Here is a 15,765-nt window from a genome sequence, read left to right as displayed (position 1 = left end):
ATATTATGTAACCTGGGTGGGACAGCAATTTGGAGGCCAAGGCCTCAGACATGCAGCAAACTGTTGTGATATATATAATGTTTAACCACAGGGAGTGCCACCCTGAATTACCTGCTGCTGTGTTTTCTCTGCAGATGGAGCTCTAATGTTTCAACAGGTTCCCATGGTGGAAATCGATGGCATGAAGCTTATTCAGACAAAAGCAATCTTGAATTACATCGCAGAGAAGTACAATCTTCATGGAAAAGATCTCAAAGACCGAGTCATGTATGGTCCTTTTTTATAACAGTGTAATGACGGGAGCGTCTACTGTGTCATGTAATTTCAGTGGATGAATGTTACAGTGTATATGGTGATGCTTTCCCTCAGGATCAACATGTACTCTGAGGGAGTGATGGATCTCATGGAAATGATCATGATGTTGCCCTTCAGCCCAGATCCAAAACCAAAACTGGAAGCTATTGAAACTAAAGCCAAAGAGCGCTACCTGCCTGTGTTTGAAAAGGTACCACTCTGTATACTGAAATGGTATAATAATTGATTCATCTGGGTTATGTGGGCTTCTGATGATTATATATGATAACTAATCAAGATATTGTGTGTCTCCTCAGGTGCTGTCTGGGTCCATATACCTGGTGGGAGGTAAAGTAAGCTGTGCAGATGTACAGCTGCTTGAATGCACCCTGATGTTGGAGGAGAAATTTACAGGAATCCTCTCCGAGTTTCCCAATGTCAAGGTAAATGTAGCAAAGTGACATACTGTACAAGGCTGGATATACAAAGTAACAACAGCAACAAAAGAGAACTTGTTCCCATGAAATCCCAGTATATGGTTAACAATCATGTCAGTGTACAACAATACACACCCAACCCTGAATGCTCTGTTTGAGGATGTGTTTCCCTCCAGTCTTTCCAGGGCAGGATGACCCGGATTCCCGCCATCAGCAGGTTCCTGCAGCCAGGCAGCAAGAGGAAGTCGCAGCCGGATGAAACCTACGTGAAGACCATCATGGAGGTGTTCAAAATCGAAATACCACTGCCGTGAACTCTGTAAAAGATCTGGCGCATTCCTCACATAGGCAGTGTGAATGATTTACACTGCGAGCGTTAACATGTACGGCTTATGGATCACTCATGTTTGCTGGTTTATGTTGAGATTAATACTGCACTATCCTTCACTAATGAACAAATCTATGAAGAAAGGAATCTATGTAATCTTTCATAACATTTTATGGGTGTTTTAATGTGAAGGTTCTTCTAAATAAATTGTTTATTTTTGAGCGACATTGGAGAAGCTGCTGTGTTTTTGTTCCCTATCTTATCACCATCACCACACCTTGTTTATAAAAAGAAAAGCATTATTTTAAGAATCACATATTTATTTAGTTTTGCTATTATTACAAAAATCATAAACATATTAACTCATATATCAAGTCAAATGTGCATGCGAGCAGTCAAGAAAACACATTTTATTTTTGAAACTTGTTCCTTTTTTCAGTAATTTGAATATCTCAGCTTAATAACCTTCATAGTTTAGCAGCCTGCAAAGGTGATGTAGTAGTGTAAACAGTGAACCCCCTGCCAAGACACCCACAAAGCTGCAAAATGAAAATTAATCTCAAATCATGAGATTAACATTCATGCAAATATACAAAATTTATATACGATCACCAGACAGATTTACTGCAATAAGATTAGAAGTTAATCTTAAATCGGTTAAACACCCACTGGAAGCTTTTGCAAGGTTTCTGGTCACATAAAAGTAAAGTTACCATACAAAGCACAAGACTTGTTTTAGTATGCTAACTGGGAATGATGTTTCCTTTAAAACAAGGTTTGTTCATTGAGAGACAGAGAGCCCTCAGTCTGGTCAGTGTCGTTCCTCCAGTCACACCAAGATGAGTAACAACAGTCGAAACACCATCAACAAACTGCGAGATAGAGACAGCCAATCAGAGATAAAAAATTATTACATTATTTTACAATCACTGATGAACGTTGCTGTGTGTTGAGCAAATTTGACTCCTGACCTTAGCCCTGCCATAATGCCAGCAGGCATCAATTTTCCAGACCTCTTGTATCTCATTCCCATCACGACTGAGAGGACTCCCGAGGCCACTGAGAGATAAAAAACATCATGAAATGACACTGGCTGGATGTTTTAACCAATTCTCTGACTTATGAGCTGCTGCTGAATCAGCATATTACAATGAGCTTAGCCATACTTACACAACAAGACCTTGATGTCCCTTGAGTCATTGGAGATGTTGTATGCACCATAAGCAGATAATCCACCAAAAACTAAACCCGCCATCAGGGACATCACACTGCCTAGAATGAGAAAGAAACGATAGAAACGATGATGATAATCAGCATGAATTATTTCACAAATTAATCATGTGATATCAAGTGTGAGCTTTCAACCTTTTCTCTTGTATCCCATGAATCCCCCAAAGGCAAGGGCTGCAGCATAGCTGAACCCAATCCAGTCCACGGCCATCACAACACTGGAAGCAGAAATACAGTAGACGGTGTCAGGGATGTTTGGTATTCATGTTGAACTTGCAAAAATCCCCAAACAGACTTGTAGAGGCCTGGAAATCTAATTATATTCTAAAAGTCGGCGGTATTCTTGAGAAGAGTTAGTCCCCACATTTACATCATCTTTAACATGAATGGGCTCACTGGTAGAGACACATACTTGGTAGGTTCTGTGTCCCAACACCTTTGCTATTCTTGTGATTTAAAGATCATTACTTAATATGTATTTAGATAACAATAATAGATGAAGGTAGTGGATTATGATCATATGAGATGTAACTAGTAAACCATGTTGTGTACACATGGAAAATCACAGTATGTCTGCTGACGTTTCTTTCGCCACCAGGCTAGGTCGGATATACGCTAATTCGATTTTAACGGCAACTTTACTTCTTTATAAACTTTTCAGCACACTAACACTTGTAGTTTAGGACTTTAACCCCTGTTGTCAGTGTATCTACCGGTGTGACAGATCTCTAGATGTCGCTGTGAGACCTTTATTGACTCAAATATAAAACAACAACAGAGAAAGCATACAGGCCTACACGCACTTTCATGCTAATAATTTACTTCATGTAAAGTACGTATTTTTATCTTATCACTATACTGTGCTTTAATTCGTCTTGGTGTATTACAGTTACATACCTTGAGTCAGAACAAGTGAGCTTCAGCACTTAGAAACGTTACCTTCAATCTGCGACTGCACTTCCTTGTAACTGACTACAAACCGCAATACGCATGCGCAATTTCGTTCGTGCCGGGTTCGCTGTCTTTTGATAAAATGGGAAAGTATGCTTTCAGAACATTAAAATAAATACCGGTAGATGGATATTTTTTTGTTCCCAATTAAATTTAAAAAATCCATATTAAAACTTTAAAAAGATACCATCCCGATAGTTTCTCATTTGTTTGATTTGTTGTCACTCAGTTAAGATTTGTCTCAAAGTCTTATTTATGTGGGAGTGTAGTAACTTTAAAGTATGCTTATATTTCTAAATATTGAGTCTAACAACTCTCAAATAAACTATTCCGTAAAATGACTGTCTCTTGGGTAAAAATCACATTCAGAAAGCCAGAATTCTTCAGTTTCCAGCAAAAGGTGTTTTGTAGTTGACTAAGTTTCTGTAATGATTGTCAGACCCACTTCACAGTGTGCAAAAATTAACTACAAATACATTGACAGGAGGAACAAGATATTGCAGGTGTGCACAATCAGAAACGTTTGAGTCAGTCATGTTTTGTATCAAACAAAACTTGCCCACATGTAGGGTATATAGTTGTAATCACAAAACATGACAAATAGTCTACATTAAAAAAAAACATGAAATTATGCATAAGGCATCTCAAATTATCACTAAATGCTTGCTCCACAATTGGCCTAATTAAATCAGTAAAACATTGTACAAGTATAATGCGGATATACTTGTGCGTCTCTAATATCTGTAACTGAGTAAGTCTTTCAATAACCATGTGTTCAGGACAGTAAGACAACAGAAAGAGAAAATTTGACTCTCCCCAAAGAAAACCACTTTATTTCACTCTGACCCCCCCCCCCCCCCTTCCATTTCCAGAACTTACACGCATTAAAGGTTTCTTTATTTCATAATAGTCTTCAAAAAGTGTAAATCAATGCATTCTTAGAGCAAAATAAGCCACTATGAACTGTAGACAATGTGACCGCGTGCTGGAGTGAGCAGCAGCTCCAGCAGAGCGCCTCCATGCAGTCACCTGGTGGAAAAGAGCCACTGTGGCCCTCTGTGAGAGGGCTGAGGACCAGCTCCTCCAAAGAGAAGGCACACATTTCCAAAATCCGTTGGCATTTAAATACTGTCTACATAGAGTTTCCTGATGAGTTACAGTCTGGTCTTGTCAGGATAAAAATGACTATAAAATGGCTGACAAGGGTCATTTAAGAACAAGGAAGGATTATTCAAGTGAGGTATTGGAGCGACATGTAAAAACATGAGATTTATGGTACCATCCACATGAGGAAAACATATCTCAGACTAACTTTAGAGGAAGACAAGACGGCAAATATGTAAAGTGACTCGTGGAAAATGCAATGGTTTCATTACAGTAAACAACAACAACAACAACAACGGACATACAGTGCATTTCACAAATACAGTGATAATTATAATACAAATGGCTTTGAGTGCACAGGAACCTGTGATATACTGTTAACATGGCTTTGTCAGCTTTTTGCTAGGTAGATACTTTCATGTGAGTTATAACAACATGGTATTCAAAGTAACAAATGCATATAAAATTTATGGAGCTGTTTGATGTATCAAGTTATAATGTATTGAGGCCAAAACAAAACAAAACAAAAAAAGACAGTTTCTTTGCTGTTATCCGGGCTGGCATTAAAACAAGTATTGCTCAATTTAAAACACTTGTACAAGTTCATAGTAAATACACCAGGTTTTGGCAATGATTGACATTTTAACGTTGAAGTATATTTTACATTGGTAGAACATTTTTATCTTTAACAGGCATTCCTCCATATGAGCTCACTTTTCAGTGACAAAGACTTTGCTCAAAAATGTACAATAGATTGTATTTATTTATATCAATATTAGTCAAATCAAAATCTTGGGTGTTAAAACATTTACTCTTTCATATATGCATACATGAGCATGTCTTCACTGCTACATTCATTATCAGTATAAAACAAAATGATGTATGAATCAGTATGAATATTTACGGTAAACGATGCAGCTGGTGTCATGTTTATGAGCCCCTATAGACTGTATGCTATTCATTTTGTTCAACTAATGTAAGAACATCACAGTACATAATCCTCCTGACATTGGACTTGGCATAAATAACAGACAGCATTACACCCAATGTCAAAGAGTCAGTGCACTTAATTATTAATGATCCATCATCAGTGGGCTAGCGTACTGTGTCAATTACATACAGCAGCTAATCATGGTCATTAAACATGTTTTGAGAATTCAATAATGTCATATAAGAGCTTTAAAACTGGCCAATGTTTGATGGTGAGCATGCAAGACTACTAATTTGGCAAAATCTGATGAAGGGGGTAATTATTTTAAGAGTATATAACTATTTTTTTTATTTCATAGTAGAGATCATATTGGGTATTTTAGAGAAATCTAATACTTTTCAACAAATCCACTCAGGTTTTCTCATCATTTCAGGCTGCAAATCCAAATAACGCAAGGGAACAAGTAGCACAAAAAGCTTAACATTTCTCCGCATCTCCATTCAGCTTTCAGCTCAAGGTCAACAGTGAGCCAGACATGTGGGGTAAATCTCTGAGCCTCTAATCAGACGCTGCTCTGCATCTGGAACACACCTTGTGTTGTGACACAGGAAAATGGCACCGTCTCTCCATGTCTTTTGTGCGTCTCATCATGGCAGCCTCTGCCCCATACGTTAAGGGGAAACGTTCACCCACAGCCAGCCCAGCAGTGTCCCGTACACCCAGGTTCTCACGTACAGTTTCCTGCCGTTCTCCGTCAGCAGTAATGGCAGTGTCAGTCCCCCCAAGATAACCACTGATGGGAGGGTTTTAGAGAGGTTCAGAGGAGAATGTTTGCCTCCCCCGGGGAACTTGCATATTTTGTCTGCATCCTTCGACTCGTAGAAATCCGTCAGCAGCCTTTGAAAAGACAGATAACTCTCTTAGGAATTCAGTCTGTCTTAGAAATGCACAAGGACTCTAAAAGAAACTGCAAAGTGAAACGAAACAAAAATCTGTCTGACAAAAGTTCCCATCAGGATTTTTACAGCAGTTACAGCAAAAAAACTGCACCCAAATCACAACAGGGCTTTTTTTGTCTTGGCTGGTTGTCAATGTTGGGCTCAATAGATCTTTCTAACTCCGTATCCTGAATATATTTAAGGCAACAACTATTATTTCAAAACACTTCTGTAATTCACAGTCTATACCAGTGTTTCAGGTCTTTTTCTGTCATGTCCCCCATGTAAATTTAATCTAGGGCTGCACCTCTAATCTGCCGATTATTTTCTTGATTAATCGACTAATTGTTTGGTTTATAAAATGCCAGAAAGTAGTGAAAACTGCCCATCATAATTTCCCAAAACCCTTTTTCAAACCTCCCAAAACCCAAAGATATTCAATTAGCTGTCATAAAAGACTAAACAAAAGCAGCAAGAAGTTTTGCCGTTTTTGCTCAAAAAAATGACTTAATACAGACGCTAAGATACACATCTGTGCTTAAACCTGGTGGCATGCGGAAGCAAAACATTGACAAACCTCCCTGCAGTTTACATATTGACTGGATAACATGCAATTTCAACATGATTAATTGTTCCACCCACACACACTTACCGGTCCTTGATTTCGAAGCGCTCGTGCAGCCACCTGCGGAAAAACAGTGGCTCTGTAGGAATTTCCTTTATGTCCACGCGGTCGAAGTGTATGTGGACTCGGGGACATTCTTTACACAGGAATTCTGTCAAACACAAAAAATAAAGAGACTAAACAAAAACAGGAAAAGCCTTTCAGCAAAACGGCACGTAGAGTAAGCACTTAAGATCAACATAAGACAACAATGATAAAGTAGAGCTGCTGGGACGCTGTGGTGCCAAGTCCCTTTGATTCAAGAGAGTAAAGACCGGTATCGTACAACAGCTTACTGGTCAAACTGGTGCACCGCAGTTCTATAACTAAGTCTCAGACGAAAATCTGGCCAAATGTAAATGTAGAAAAGTTAAAAGTCTGATTTAATATCTGAAATCATGCTAAAGTTTTGAACTGAATATTCTTTTTTTTTTTATGAGATAAAAATCTGTTTCAGCATCACCAAGTAAATGTTCCTAAAATAAACGTTAAAATGTTTTCAGTGTCAAGTCTCAGAGCACTAAGTGAAGAAAGAAACCCAGAGAGTCTGAGAAGGTCAGACATAAAAATGTAACCAAGTGTGAACGCTCAAGGCTACACGTGTATCCCCAGAGACCTTCAAGTTCCTGTTTCCACAACACGCAATATTATCAGGAAACCTGGCTCTGCGGCCAAAAGAGGAAACTTGATCGAAGTCAGCGGAGAAAGATTGCTTCACCGGTGGAGAGAGCACCCCAATTGGCTGCTGCACAGATTTAAATTGACCTACAGAGACAATTTATGCCAGTTTAATGAACACTAACAACTCAATGAAAGACGGTTTGTGTGGACGGAGGCTCACATGATTTATTTCTGCAACAACACACATGACAAAGCCACTCTTAGAAGAAAAGACTACCTTGCTTCCTCATACATGGAGGAGGTCGAGTGCTGTTTTTTGGTTTCTAGGCTGCTGAGAAACTGAACGAGTGTTTGGCATCAAGACATTATAAGACTCTTAAAGCATTTCATAAATAAATGCTGCACCTACTAAAAGAAGGCTGAGCTTCCACTGCAGGTCATGTGTGTGTTGATGAAGAAAACCAACACTTTGCTCCGTAGCAACAAACAATGCCTCCTGATCTAAATCCCTTTAACAAACTCCAGCAAAGCTGAAAATCTGAGAGACGGAATCTTTAATATCGTCTGTACACAAAGAGGAAACAGCTCCTGGAGAGGTGCAGGGAGCTCGTCCACTTATATAAGTAGCACTTGATGGTAGAGAACATGTTATTGATTTAATTGTAATTTACTGAAAGCATTGAATTCTCAATCAATAGGACGGATTACACTTCAAAACAGCCATTTAACATGAATGAAAAAAAACTACTGAAATGATTTTAAGCATTACAGATGGTAAAAACAAGCACACAGCCTGTAAAGCTGAGCTGCAGACCTTCATTTATAAGAATCAGCTCTAGACTCCACTGACGAGGATCTACCACATGCCAAAAACATTACAAAGAGCCAATCTATGAAACCTCCCTCGGCCAGTTAGGGAATATTGAATATCAATTATGGGTCAATCACCATAAATAATCTGAATTTGAAAGAGAAATTTCAAGGGGCTGAAATTTGGCATGGAGGTCAAATGTGTGTGTGTGTGTGTGTGTGAGAAGGTGTGTGTTCATGACAATTGGCTAAAAGGGGGCGTGGCAATGGGAGAGGCCTATCGCAAAAAAGGTCCACAACTTCCAACTGGATTCACAGACTTGCACAAGATTTTGCGGAAAGGTTGGTCATGAGCCAACAGACAGCTGAACTGTTTGTGCCAACTGGCAAAAACCCTATAACAAAAAAAATGCTGTAATTATAGAAAAATGTACACTTCATGTTGTATCCTATTAATGGACATTACATGTCTAATAATCCATTAAGGAAATTGCTTGAAATCGAAATCCCCATTTCCTATTATAACTTTACAATTAAGGGTTAAATATGACATAAATTGAGATTTGAAGTATTAGATTTCAGATGTGAAACAGAAGCAAATGGACTCTCGGGTCACTTCCACCTCCTTGTGAAGTCACTAAAGTCACCTTCACCACATGAGAACAGGAAGTGCGTGATGATGAAGAAGAATGCTTTTTCTGTTCTCTCTGTTCTGTTTGCTAGAAACACATCAATGTTTATTCCTGACTGAAACGGGATGTTGTTTTATTTTTATAAACTTTCAATCGGTGCTTGAGTAACAACTGGGAACACAGAATAATCAAAAACTGCAAAACATGCTGTTTACAGGAAGACACAGCTGTTAATAGGTAATGTTTGCCATGTGATTAATTACTGAGAGGGCGTACGCAATGTTGCAGGATTGATGATACAATGCCTGTGTGTCTATGGATACACTGATTAACAGAAAATAGAGGCAGACTGCAGCTGACAGTCTGTAACTGCATTTATATGTGGTGTTAAAAACCTACTTTTATCTCTATGATGGACAAACCAAAAACCACCACATCTCCTGCACTAATAACTGGTATTTATATGCATTTTTTTATTATTGTAATCAAGTTAAAAGTAATTTTTTAGATAAAGTTAAACAATTTTTGTATTTGAACAAACATGGCACATTCCAAGTCTAGGGAAGCAATGCCATGGTCAATCCTTTTTAAATTGTTTTTGTGAGGGAAGAGTTATGGCATGACTTATTGCATTTACACTTAGCTGAGATCCGGCCAGACCACGTCTGGTGGTATTCTGATTGCATCAATACACCTTGCATTAACATGCGCATTTCCTTATCCACATAGGATAGCCAGATAAAGATTGCATTTGCATTGGCAGGTGTAAATGAGGTTGTAGGCGGCACCTGGAATGATAACATGCTATTTTATCTGCTACCGTGAATACTACAACAGGAAAGGAGCCATGACTGGGCAGAATAGATAGTTCAGGAGTCGACCAGAGAGACCAAGTGACGGCAAACTTCAATCAAAGTTGTCTCTACCCTTCTTCTACCCTCCGGGATGTAACCTCTCCAAACTGAGCATTTTCTCGATTGCATTTACACCTGGCTGACTCCCCTGGAGGTGGGCTTGCATTTCCAAATGCATTGCAGCTCCATGTGTCCCATATGAGTTTACATCTTGCACAAATTTGTAGTTGTTTTACCCATTAAGATAAGATATCCAGGTACAGATCACACAGTGACACCAGGTTAAATGAAGGAAGCTGTTGAAAGCTGTCTGACTGACATTCCAACAAGTCTGTGGCCAAACTATGATGCCTGCCTACCTGGCATTGATGGTGCGGGTATTCTTTGACCGGAGGAGTTCAGCGTTCCCTCATAGGCCACTGTGACGTCATACACAGCGTCCAGGTGGCCCTGCATGGCCTCGATGGCTATGTGTGAGGCCTTCATTCTGGGTGTAAGTGTGTGCCTCAGAACAGCCAGTCCTATGGAAATTACATAATGAAAGTAATAAATTCTTTATTTAAATCAAAATAAAGGTTATATTAACAGTGTGAATATAAAGCATTTCATATCAGCATACATAATAAAAGTACTGCTATCCAATTGTAATACTGGGGTGTCCTGGTGGCCGATGCTGGCCATGTAATCACAACTAAATAATGATATTTAAAATACATGATTTAAAAACAGTAATTCTATGTGAATGCTTGTGTTTGGATCAGTTACTGCACAGTCTGTTGTTCCTGTGGTGATGTGGCACCATCCTCTGCTCACTAATACCTCACTAATAGCAGATAATGTCATGTGCACATGTCGGCTCTCCAGAGCGATTTATTTGGATTAATGGGGGAAGGTGATATTCAGAGCTGTGGTCCAGAGATGGGCTTAATCTCTGCAGAATGGACGCAGTTTGTGAGCCGACCTTTAGCACCACACTACACAATAGCATCATAATAATCATGCTGATGCAACAAATTTATCCGGCTGTGAAATTTTAACACTATATGGAAATGTACACTGCCATTAAATACAGTCACCATTTAAAAGCAGTTCACTTCCACATGCTACAAAAACACCCAGATGAGACATCTCATTCAAACTGATTCGTTTTAGTACTGTACTGTACTAGAGTTATCAATAAGTTCTCTCTTCTCAACCAGCAGCAAGTCTATTTATTCCTCAAAACACCAGCTGGAATATATAAGCAGTTTCGGTGGAAGCTGACCAATTCCTGGCACCACACCAGTAATCCAATGAGAACAGAAATGAATATAGCAGTTTTTATGTTTATAAAGCTCTACTAATTAATACTTCAACAAGGGGTATAATGGAAATTGTCCAAAAGACTGATATAATTGCTTTTCTAAAAATTTATATTTTACCTTCATGCATATTTAAAATTTTGAGGCTGTATTACCAGGAAACGCTGTCCTGTTTTTATACAATATTTACTTATGTTCTGAACTTTATAATACGTTATTCTAATGTTGCACAATTTAAACTGAAAAAATAATAATTTTGAAACCAAAAATGTTATGAATCCATATGCATGTGATGCTCATAGGTCAAATAGTAGCTTGCCAGGCTGACCACAGGTCACACAACAAAATGTAGTCAGCTGTTTTACAGACTGAGTGGGCTGTGCTGAATTAGTATGCAGCGGTTCAGCAGTAAATGGCTGCTGTAATACCAGTACCTTCTTTCATAGCAAAAGACTGACTGTCAGCTATAACATTCTTGAGCTCTGGATTATACCGAGTTCCTTCTGGGAAGATGACAAGGTACATCTGTGGGGAGAAAAACACATGAAATGAAAGAGTCTTCAGTGTTGCTTCTTATTGCACCGGCCAAAATGGAATTTCTAACATTTACAGGATTTGTTGAACAAAAAAATGGAAACCAAAAACTGTGCTGAACTTCATGTTTAGAAGAAAACTTGAAACAAAGTTGTCAGTACCTCATTCTTTTAAATCAGTTTGGATTTTTACTGAAGTGAAAAGTGACTTTTTTTTGGTGAAGTAAAGTCAACCAACTCCTCAGTTCTTAAATCTGTATCCCTTCCTCTTTCACCCATTTCTCTGCAACGCCACTGTGATTTATCTAAGGTCAACAACGAACAGGAAGTTGTACCTGTCTGAACATTTACTTTAGCACAAGTTCTGAATTAATGTGTATTACATCACTTCACTATTTCAGCAGCAGTCCATAAAATGCTTCATAACTTATTTGTGAATAATGGGAATCAACAGGCGAATGCGTTTTACTTTAACAATTTGTTTAAGTTGATGAATTTCAGTCAAATTGGAATAAAGATGAAATTTTATATATTCTCTGGTTATTTCTAACCTTGGTCTTATTTCCCAAATCTTTGTTATTGTGACAACTGACTACCAACAGAGCTTTCATAGTGTACCCTCAGGTCATCAGGACCTCTTCTGTCGAACACACACAGACGCGCGCACACACACACACACACACACAGACGCGCACACACACACAGACGCACACACGCACACGCACACACGCACACACACACTAATCCCCCACAGCTAAATCCCCCCTAAAAGTGATTAAAAACAAGCCCTTTCAACACAATAACACACACTGCAATTGAACCCTCCTGCATCCAATGTCTGATTATCCATTTCATTTCATTGGTGCTTTGCTGATGTTCGGTTAATACAAACTATTCACGTCAGCATCCTAATTACAAGTAGGATAAGAAGGAATTTTTGGACGACAGAATTTTGGGAGATTATTGCAGAAAGCTCTGCAGTGAAATCAAATGGTGAAAGTTTGAAAACAAGCTTGTAATGAGCAAAAACATTTGGAAAATAAGACCCAATTTGAAGATATGATTTGTGTGTGAAGTTCTTGTTCCCTAATGGACATTATTGAAAAATGAACTTTTGTCTTTGGGAGGGCATGACAGCAGACAGCACCATATAATGTAAATATGCATATAGTCAAGAGGCTAAGAACATTTATAAAGTGTACTCACTGGTGCTCCAGATTGAGTGTGAGTGAGGAGCTTCTTCTTCATTGCCTTTTCATTAAACTTTGCACTTCGTTTCACGTAGGCTCCTCCGTGCTAAAAGAGAAAGATAGTCTGATGAGAACAGCAGTGAGGAATGTGATTTAAATGTACTTTACATCTGTAATTTACAAAATTACATTCCAATACTCACACAGTTGCATTACCTGAGAAAAATACCATCCGTATAGCGGGAGCCACTTGAGTCCATCTTTAAGGACGTATCTGACATGACCAAGAGCACTCTGCCTGATGGCGAGCATGTCAGCGATGATCCAGTCAGCTACAAGGAAAGCCATTGGTAGAGATCAGATATTTACTTCAATTTGTGCTTCACACTGGAGTGAGATTTTAAAGCAGGATATGCAAATGTATTACCTGTACATTGGTGATTAGACAGGTAGATCACGTTCTCTTTGTTCTTTGGTATATCTCCATATATAATAATCTACAGAGAAAGCAAAATAACATAAGTAAAATAAAGATATTACAGACTCCAGTAAAATGGTAGACACCCTGGACTATCTTCAGTTTTCAAAATGATTCTACATTGAAGATTTATTTTGTTTTGTTAAATATTTACACGGCATAAGGGATTTGGTTATACTAAACTAGCATAGACTGCTGCTTTTCAATAAACCCAAGAGGATTTATTATCCAATATTCTCATGTGGCCTCCAGTTGGTGGGACTACGCAGGCAGTTTATTACACAAACCACACATCAGAGACGAGTTTACCAGCTTCAACACTATCACTGTTGCTTTTCGGCACACCCTCACGTACAAAAATACCAAGCGTACAAGGAGTACATAAGGACAAAATAATGCACTTTCATGCCTTCTGGCATCTGGTTCATCAAGATCTTGACCTCTGTGTCTGGCTCCACTTTACATTATGGATATTTTAAAGAGCAAATACAGAAACCTGCAAAAATGCACTGATCTGAATGGAGTGTGCATGTAATATTAACTGCAAGTTCAAAGCCTGCAGGCAGTAAGAGGCAGCTGTCACTTATGACTGTCATTGTTTTTTACTGTGTTTCTGCCTCATCCTTGATTAATACAGTTCCACACATGGTAAACACACTATCGACCCCAGTTTTGTCTTTAACAGTGAGTTTACATGCAGTAAGTGAAGGGCCACTCACCTCAACTCCTGTGTAGTTTTCAAAGAAGAAGAGGACCATACTCTGGTAGATACAGTACAACCGGTCGTCCAACTTGTGGTACATTCTCGCTGGCAAGACAGATGAAAGTAAGCGCCAAGCCCCCCATGACAGCAGATAAGCTGGTGCTGTCCCCAGCATGATCGTGGCTGGAAACCAGTACCGCAGCGAGTATGTGTGCACAACCAAGGAGAGCAGCATGATCCCACCTCTGACTCCACTACAGTAACAAAAATCCCTGAAGTAGACTGTAGGACTTAGTACTACTGTCTGTGAGCACTTTTATTAAGTTACAGACAGTGCACCCTATCTATCCCACACCACACCTGGCCTACTTTCAGCACACCTGGCCTGACAAGTCAGCATAAGAAACTGAGAAAGCTGCAGCAAGAGGGGAATGAGGAGCTAGCTGGCTAAAGCTAATTTTAACCTTGTGTGCAAACCGCAGTTAGCCAAGTCGGCTTAAGCGCTAACGTCCACCCATACTGCAACAGAAAAAAACGAAATTAACTGCAGTTATCTGATTGGTATCGACATCTCAGAACAACAAACCAGAACATCACTGCAACCCGAACTCCGTACATTTACTGTATAAGTTAAGAGAAAGCGTTAGCCTACTATTTAACGTGTTTAGCCAAACAGGAAGTTTTACCGAACGCTACATTTGATATAAACTGTCTTCTCTAGTGTGGGTACGATAACAAAAGTAACACAAACGTCAGCTCAGCTGTTAAAAGGCAAAATATTTTCTATTTCCTTCCCTAGTTCTCCATCATTATCCGGCTAGCTCTTCATAAACGAGCTCCTTGCAGCAAATGTCACACACGCCTCCCTACGTAATGACACCCTGTAACATCGACGAAGCTGATTGGTCATCTGACATAGTAGAGGCCAACCAATGGGCGGGGGCGCACCATGAGTCTCATAGGCTCCTACATTAAAGGACCATAACACCTTTTTCCTGCAGGTTTTTACCTCGGTTCTTCCACAAATTACACTGTTTTTTTATTTACACCCCTTTGTAGTGTTTTTAGTGTATAGCGTATGTTTTTAGTGTCTTACATTTATTTGTACAAAAACATTAATCTCAAAGTGAGTTATTAGATATTTTATTACTTTTTAAAAGGTCAAGAATGAATGTTTACACACGGGGAGAGCTTTTAGTGTTTTAATGTTTTTCTCCTAAATTCAAAGCAACCAATGGTGACTAGGAGCTCCATTACAAAAGTAAATTTGCAGACGTTTAAGAATGAAAACACATTCAAAAATGTGTAATTAAACCCTCAAAAAGTTTCACGTCACACTGATTATAATATTTTATGAAAAAGAAGTACACTAGTACACTTCATCAGTATAGTATTTGACTAAATGTTACTTTCAATCTCTGCTGCTTAAACATGACTGACAAGTGTGAGAACAAGCTGTGATACATCCGCTTGTTCATTTGTAGTCTGTCACCCAGTGACACTGCTGAGTGAACACTGGTGACAGATTGATCCGTCACACCACCGTGTTTGTCACAAATCAAGTCGTTATTCTCAAAAGCTACATTCATTATACCTTGATTGTGAAATACATTCGGACACAGTCAAATTAATCTCATCATGGTTCAATTCCAATATAACCTGGAAAACTGAAAATTAAATCACACAAAAAAGTGACATGTTTAATTGTTGAAGTGACCATGATGCTTAAACAACTCTTCATTTGACAGAAAATAAGAAAACCAATA

At 38.8% G+C, this 15,765-nt stretch overlaps 3 protein-coding genes across 4 annotated transcripts in view; 1 reads left to right on the top strand and 2 right to left on the bottom strand.

Moving 5' to 3' along the window:
- Positions 1–1,286, top strand: part of gsta.1 (glutathione S-transferase, alpha tandem duplicate 1) — a 1,806-nt gene extending 520 nt beyond the window's left edge. The window contains exons 4-7 of the mRNA XM_070915832.1: positions 135–267; positions 370–505; positions 612–737; positions 908–1,286. Of these exons, the coding sequence (XP_070771933.1) occupies positions 135–267; positions 370–505; positions 612–737; positions 908–1,045 (533 nt within the window). The 3' untranslated portion in view covers positions 1,046–1,286. The remainder of the gene's footprint in view (positions 1–134; positions 268–369; positions 506–611; positions 738–907) is intronic.
- Positions 1,287–1,397: 111 nt separating this feature from the next.
- tmem14a (transmembrane protein 14A) lies at positions 1,398–3,250 on the bottom strand. Of its 2 annotated transcripts, none has more exons than XM_070915831.1 (5): positions 3,229–3,250; positions 2,425–2,507; positions 2,230–2,331; positions 2,031–2,118; positions 1,398–1,931 (listed from the first exon to the last, which is right to left on the bottom strand). In XM_070915831.1, exons 2-5 carry the CDS (start codon positions 2,498–2,500, stop codon positions 1,889–1,891), a joined length of 309 nt encoding a protein of 102 aa, XP_070771932.1. In that variant the 5' UTR covers positions 2,501–2,507; positions 3,229–3,250; the 3' UTR covers positions 1,398–1,888. The 2 variants fall into 2 exon arrangements, with proteins under 2 accessions (XP_070771932.1, XP_070771931.1); XM_070915830.1 differs by having other exon boundaries at positions 3,187–3,245.
- A 2,646-nt stretch (positions 3,251–5,896) lies between these two features.
- On the bottom strand, positions 5,897–14,234 carry agpat5 (1-acylglycerol-3-phosphate O-acyltransferase 5 (lysophosphatidic acid acyltransferase, epsilon)). The gene is made up of 8 exons (XM_070916495.1): positions 14,016–14,234; positions 13,246–13,315; positions 13,035–13,150; positions 12,835–12,924; positions 11,530–11,620; positions 10,154–10,315; positions 6,866–6,989; positions 5,897–6,172 (listed from the first exon to the last, which is right to left on the bottom strand). The coding sequence occupies exons 1-8, from the start codon at positions 14,232–14,234 to the stop codon at positions 5,947–5,949; spliced, it is 1,098 nt and encodes a 365-aa protein (XP_070772596.1). The 3' UTR covers positions 5,897–5,946.
- Positions 14,235–15,765: the final 1,531 nt, after the last annotated feature.

Source organism: Enoplosus armatus, chromosome 12, assembly GCF_043641665.1.
Source record: "Enoplosus armatus isolate fEnoArm2 chromosome 12, fEnoArm2.hap1, whole genome shotgun sequence".
Lineage (NCBI taxonomy): Eukaryota > Metazoa > Chordata > Actinopteri > Centrarchiformes > Enoplosidae > Enoplosus > Enoplosus armatus.
The sequence above is the reverse complement of the archived record's forward strand: the minus strand, read 5'-3'. Positions and strand labels throughout refer to the sequence as shown.